At 56.7% G+C, this 6,749-nt stretch overlaps 1 protein-coding gene across 1 annotated transcript in view; it reads left to right on the top strand.

The window, feature by feature from the left end:
* Window positions 1-6,749, top strand: part of CDH22 (cadherin 22) — a 66,222-nt gene that overhangs the window by 44,122 nt on the left and 15,351 nt on the right. The window contains exon 7 of the mRNA XM_040637847.1: window positions 662-798. Coding sequence (XP_040493781.1) covers window positions 662-798 — 137 coding nt within the window. The remainder of the gene's footprint in view (window positions 1-661; window positions 799-6,749) is intronic.

The following is a 6,749-nucleotide window of genomic DNA, read 5'->3' as shown; positions in this document are numbered from 1 at the left end:
CCCCCCCACCCGACCACTCGCCACCGCACTCGCTCTGCCCGTATTCCCGGGCTGGGGCCTCCACCGCGACCCCCTCTCTCCCGCTCAGAATTCCTCTCGCCTTCCCCCCACCCCAGGACACGTCCAAGCTCTGAATTCCGCGCCCCGCGGGTGCGGGTGCCACACTCCGCCTGCTTCTCGGTTCTGCGCGCTGGGCACCATTCGCCGTTCTCCGAGTAATTCCTGCCCGCCGTTCTCTGATCCTTTGCACCTCTGTTCCACCCACGCACCCACCCATGCCAGCCCCGCCCCCTTCCGTAGCCCAATTCTAGGGTCAGCTCTTGGGGAAAGAAAAGACTCGAATATGCAGTGAGTGCTAGCTCTGTGCCAGGGAGTTGCCGTCACAACTGTGTGGTGCAAATTATTAGCCCCGTTACCCAGCTGAGGAAACCGAGGCTCAGAAAGGTTGAGGGTGGCCCGTGGTCACACAGCGGGTACCGGTGCAGCAGAGAGGCAAACCAAGATCCCTTTCCACCCCTCCTCTCTTGGAAAGGGTTTCTCTGCTCCTGGTGTCTCCCAGGCAGGGGGTCCCTCTTTTAGGGGCGGGGGGGGGGGTGGACTTAGGCACGGGCTGCACCTGGCGCCAGGGCACCTTCAGTCAGCCCCGCCCTTCCTTCCTCAGGTACGCCATTGACCGCGACTCGGATTTGGACCAGATCTTTGATATCGATGCGGACACGGGCGCCATCGTGACGGGCAAGGGGCTGGACCGTGAGACGGCCGGCTGGCACAATATCACCGTGCTGGCCATGGAGGCGGGTGAGCCGGGGGGCGGGGCGAATGTTGGGGGCGGGGCGAAGGCTGAGTGAGAGGCGGGGCTGAGGCGGGGCAAAGAGAAAGAAACCTGGCACAGATGGCCTGGTTGCGGGAGGCAAAAGCTGCTGCGTAGGAACAAAGACCTGAGAAGGATCCCAAGCCAAAAGGTGAGAGCTGGTCCTGAAGCTGGCTTTTTTCCCTCAGCATTTATTGAGCACCCACTACATACGAAACCCTGTTTTGGAGACTGGGGGTACAGCCTTGAACAAGACAGAAAAGCTCCTGTCTTTGTGGGGGAGCGCTAGACTGTCAGCCAACAGGTGTTCGTACGTCAGATGATGTGAAGTGCTAGTGAGAAACCGGGAAAGAAGAAAGCCAGGGAAGGGGATTGGGAAGAAGAGGCTGTTGTTCCTCTTAGAAGAAGGCCTCTCTGAGAAGGAGACATTTCAACAGAGACCTTCCGAAAGTGAAGGAGTCATGCCCACGTCCGAGGGAAGAGTATTCTAAGCAGAGAGAACAGCCAGAGCAAAGGCCCTGAGGTGGTAGTCTGCCCAGCATACTGGCGGAGGAGCAAGGAGACCAGTGTGGTTGGCGAGGGGCAGGGTGGTCAGCTGTTGTTTAAGTTCTTTGGACTTTACTCTGAATAAGGTGGGAATCACAGGACAGGGGCACCCTTTGAGCTGAGGAGGGACATTGCCTGACAGGGTACCTCTGGCTACTGCATGAGAATAGGAATGTTGAGGGGTGAGGGGGGAAGTTAAATGTGATCGTGGCAGCAAGACGAGACTGTGGCCTGGCCCAGGGTGACAGGCAGGGGAGGTGATATGTGGTCAGCTTTGGGGGACAGGCTGAAAATGGCACCCCAGGACTTTCTGATGGAATGACGGACATGGAGATAAGAGATAGAGAGGGATCCGGGTCTACTTCAAGGTGCTTGGCCTGGCTTTCTAGAAGAATGAGTGTGTGTGTGTGTGTGTGTGTGTGCACGCGCGCACATGCCGTTTGGTGAAGCCGTCACGGTGTGAGCTGCAAGAGAAAGAGGGGGCCTCCATGCATGGGGTCCAGATAAGTAAGGCCATGGAGGTGAGGAGCTAAGACGACTGGGTTCACAGAGCCCCAGGAGAGGGGAGGCAGCAGTTCCAGGCCTCCTCCAAAACCAGCTGCCTGCACCTGGTCTCTGAGCCCCACCCCCACCCCCACCCCTCAGCTCTCAAGGTCCAGGAGCCCCAGATCTGCCAGGAAGCAGTCATAACAACAGAAAGACTCAGAGCCTCTGAGCCTCGGGTGGGTGGGCGACATTCAAACTTGCCCCTGCCTGCATTTCCAGGGGGGCCCCAAGCCTCTCCTGGCCCTGCGAGCCCCCTGCCAGCCTTCCTCCTCCTCCCCCTGCTGGCGCCCTCCCACTTTGCAGGCCCCACCGGCCCATGGGCCAAGGAAGTCCCTGGGCTGAAGTTCCCTCCATCTCTTTCAACTTCAGTTTAAAAGAAAATACAAAGCTGGCTCAGACCTCAGTGCCTGCTGCTCCAGAGCCTTTGAATCCACTCCTCCGCCGCATGAAAGGAAGGTAACAAAGGTGGCTGGAGAGGAAGTGGCGGCTGGACTTGGGGGGAGGAGAGCTCCCCCTCCTTACCTCCCTGAACCCGCTCCCTGGGCAGCCAGGGGGGGACTGGCCTGGCTGCGGGGCAGAGACGCCGCCTCTCCCTGCCCACAGATACCTCTCCCCCCACAGCCTGTCACACTGCCTGACGTCCCACTCTTGGGTTAAGCATTGTGCTTCTGCCCAGTGGCTCTCTGCAGAGAGCAGCTGAAGCGTCATACAAAATCTGCAATGCTGCCGTTTCACAGAAGAAAGAATGTGGAGGGGACTCTCCCACAAACATTTTACAATGTTTACCTCATACATATTCTGGGCTAGAGGCTTTCTAGTGCAGATTTTCACTGAATCATGATCAGTAACCCATCAGCACCCACTTTACTGATGGGAAGATCGAGGCTCAGAGAGGAAACTTGCCCCCAGGATGTGTGGTGGCAGAGCCGGGATTTGGAGCGAGTCCACAGGGTTCCCTCCGCAGCAAGGCCTCCTGAGCTCCCTTTCCCTGGTACTCTCTGCAGTCTGAGCCCCGCCCCTCTCCCACCCACCAATGCCTAGCAACCGACCATGCGACCATGCGGAAGGGGAGGCTCTGAAAGGAGACTGATCACTGGGCTAGAGACCCTCCCCCTCTGAGCTGCAATCAACAACCCCTGCCCAACCCTCACCAGGTATTAATCTATGAGAAAAGGAATGGCTCCCACTTCACAGAGCTAGTGGGAGGATTCAGTACGATCATGCAGGGAAAGAACTTGCCTAGTACTTAATAAGTGCTCAATTAGTGGTATCTATTGATCTTGACTCTGTGCCCTTGACTTTGGCACCCACTCTGCACAAGGCATTCTACAATAGTGGGCTCGCTCAATGACTCTTCGCACCTGAGAGGTGTCGGCTCTGCCCTTATCCCCAGCGTATGGATGAGAGGTGAAGTCATTTGTCCAAATTCCCAGCCCCAGCCTGTCTGACTCCAAAGCCCGGCTCTCACCCAGATGCCCCTCAAGTCCTGTTTCTTTGGTGCCAGACACGAATCCAGGCGTGTCACAGATAACCCACCCACTCCAGCTTCTCACTGTGTCTGTGAGACGAGGGCAAAATTATTATCCCCACTTTACAGATGAGAAGATAAAGGCTCAGGGTGGAACAGCAATGGTTCCAAGGTCACAGAGCAAATCCATGCAGGGCCAGGGCTCCACCCTCCAGACTTCCTGCTTCCCAGCAGCCAGCCGGAGCCCCAAGTGCAATGCCAATGGGTCTGTCTGCCCACAGCCTCCTGCTGGAGCATCCATTTGGCTCCCCGCAGAAACAGAGGGCGCTGGTGGGGTCACGGTGGCCCCATCTGCTCCCGGCGTAACAAACACGAGGTGACAAGAATCAGAGGGGAAATATTTATACACAGTGGCCGAGCTCGGTGAGCACCTTGGAGAAGGCTGCACTCAGTCGGGAGCCGCCGCTGTCACACTGGATTACCTCAAAGACTCCCCAGCCGCTTAGTATGCCGGCTCCCCTCTCCCCGAACTTCTGAGTCATCCATTCTGCCCATGCAGACGCTCCTTCCACTGACATTATCTTTAACGTTTTGTAATCATGAAATATTAATGACCGATATTGAATTTAAAGTACAATTTGTGTCTGAATCCTCGGTGGAAAGGGCAGTTGTAAAGGGACAGTCTTCAAAGAGATGGGGGTGCGGACTTGGAAGGCCAGTGCGGGGGGGTAGGGGTGCCAGAGGCTGCATCCGGCACCCCTCCTCCAGGGTTGTCTGGCCCTAAGCTGGTCTGGAGTGGGGGGGTGTCTCTAGCCACCAGGAAAAGCAAAGAGTTAACTAGATGAGAAGCTTCCCCATCTGGGTCACCCCAGGCCAAGTACATCTTACAGCACCCCGGTTTTTCCTGCAAACCACGGAGCACACGTCATGATTTATATATGTATTTGTGTGAATATTTAGTTAATCTCTTCTCCCCGGGAAGCTGTACTTTCCCAGAGGGCAGGGTCTCGTCGGCATCGGCACTATTCATACCGGGCCAGGCCCTCAGTAGGCGTGTGTAGGTATTTACCGAATGAACAGACAGAGGGGCTGCCCCACCCAGTTAGGAAAGCAGGGTCGGGGCGTGACAGGCGAGAACTGGGGCCATTTGTACCGTTCCCAGCTGTGTGAGGTTGGACAGGTCACTCCTCCTCTCATTGCCTTACTTTTCTCATCTATAAAATGGTAATGTGTTACATGGCTGTAAAGATAATAATTTTTTAAAAGATTTTTATTTGTTTATTTGAATGAGAGAGAGAGCAAGCATGAGCAGGGGGGTGAGGGAGAGGGATAAGCAGACTCCCCGCTGAGCAAGGAGCCCAACATGGGGCCTGATCCCAGGGCCCTGGCATCATGATCTGGCCAAAGGCAGATGCTTAACTGACTGAGCCACCCAGGTGCCCCAAAGATAATGATTTTACAATAATAGCAGCTTCTGTTTATTTGAAGCTTACGGTGTGCCAGACGTCATACTGAATATTGTATCTAAAACATTGCATGTCATGTATGTTAGAATCTGTGTATGTAAAGTACCTAGCATGGTTCTGACACGCGATACGTGGGAGTCATAGCCAGAGAAAGAATCTGAGGGAAGAAGGAATGTCAGAGATGATGGACTCCAGCCCCCCCCCCACTTCATAGCTAGGGAGACTAAGCCCAAGGAAAGGAAGCAGCTTGCCCAAGTCCAGCAGTGAGGCCTTATGACTCTCAGTCCAGTGCTCCTTAGGAGAACAATGGGGATGGGGGTGAGAGCTTGCAGTGGAGTGAGAGGCAGAGTGCTCAGTTGCCATGAGGACCCCCCCCGCACCCCCCCCCGCATGTCTACCCCCAGCTAGTGTTTTCAGAGAGCCTCTTGTCACTGCCCATCCAGGGCTGGGTGCTGGGATCTGGTGGTATACAAGGCTTGCCACTGACCTCGGAGCTCATGGGAAGGCGGGGGAGAGACGTGTGGACAGTCAACGACAACACGGAGTGGCAGGGGGCAGTGGACACTCAAGAGCAGCAGGGAGGGACTTGCCCACCCAGAGGGGAAGAAGGCCCAAAATCTTTCCCAGAGGAGGGGACATCTGATTTGGGTCTCAAAGGCTGAGGAGAGGCAGAAAGACCCAGAAGCCCAGCAGTCCGCCGGCCATGCCGAGAACGGGCAGACTGGGTGTGGCCAGGGGCGGGCGTGGCGGTCGGCTGGAGCAGGTGAGGGGAGGTGAGCGTGCAGAAGCTCACTGGTCCGCTACCCGCTACGGTAAGGGCCTCGGATGTCCTCTGAGGAGCCAGACGTCTCCTGGAGGCAACGGGGAACCAAGGCAGGTCTTTGAGCAGAAGAGAGACGTGGTCAGATGGGCGGTCCCAGTGTTCACTTGGGCTCATGGCTGAAAGGAGGGGTTGGCCTGGAGCAGGAGGACACATGGGAGGCTGTCGTGAAGCCTCAGGCTTAGACATGAGCTGGGGTGGCAGGGCAGGGAAGCTGAGTGTGGTGCCGTCTGGGGGAGAGGCTTGGCACAGTCCTGCGTGGAAGGGGCTGCTTCAAGAGGCACGAACTCCCCATCACCAGGGGTGTGTAAGTCAGGCCTGGGCTCCTCTTGGATGGGCTAACTCCCGGAATCCTGTGGCACCTGAGTACCTAACGGAAGCCTACCGGGACGAGGGTTTTGTCGTGTGCATGGAATCCCCAGCTCAGCCCTAGGAAGGAAAACGTTCTCCCACCCCCACCCCCCATTCCAGAGTCCCTGATTCACCCTGAAGTCCTCCCTTACCCTTTGGAGGACTACACATCGCCCCCACCCCCCCAGAGTCAAAGCCTCTAGTCTCCCCTGGGAAGCCAAAGAGATAATCAAAGTCCTGAGAGAGACAGAGAACGGTGTCCAAAACTCCTGCTCCCGCTAAAGGTGAGTGGGGACAGGGCAGGGGGTGCAAGGAGTCCCCTTTTGACAGCCCTGACATCCCCCTCCTGGAGCACCCCCACTTGCTCACCCAGCACCCCCCTCACCGGCCTGCCTGCTTGTCTTGGCCGGCGGGTAATTGGGATGATAAATCTTCCTGCCCAGCTGGCCAGCTCTAATCAGAGCCTGGTGTTTGGATGCAATTTAATTCTCTCGGGAGGGGGAGGGGATGGGGGACTGGAGAAGAGTGTCCGGCTCTGCAAGTGAGTGGGAAGGAGGTGTCTTTGAGCTGCCCCCCAAGCTCTCTCCCTCCCCCACCCCAGTTCCTTTCCCCTCTCCTTTCCTTCCTCCCCCCACTTCTCACTCCCACTCTTGCAACCTCCCTTGCCTCCTCTGTCTCTCCCTTCATTTGTTTTACTGATGAGAAAACCTTAGTCCAAAGAGAGAGGCAGGAACAGCATCA

Source organism: Ursus maritimus, unplaced genomic scaffold, assembly GCF_017311325.1.
Source record: "Ursus maritimus isolate PB19 unplaced genomic scaffold, ASM1731132v1 scaffold_22, whole genome shotgun sequence".
In the NCBI taxonomy this organism is placed as follows: Eukaryota; Metazoa; Chordata; class Mammalia; order Carnivora; family Ursidae; genus Ursus; species Ursus maritimus.
This window is presented reverse-complemented; position numbering and strand designations above follow the sequence as displayed.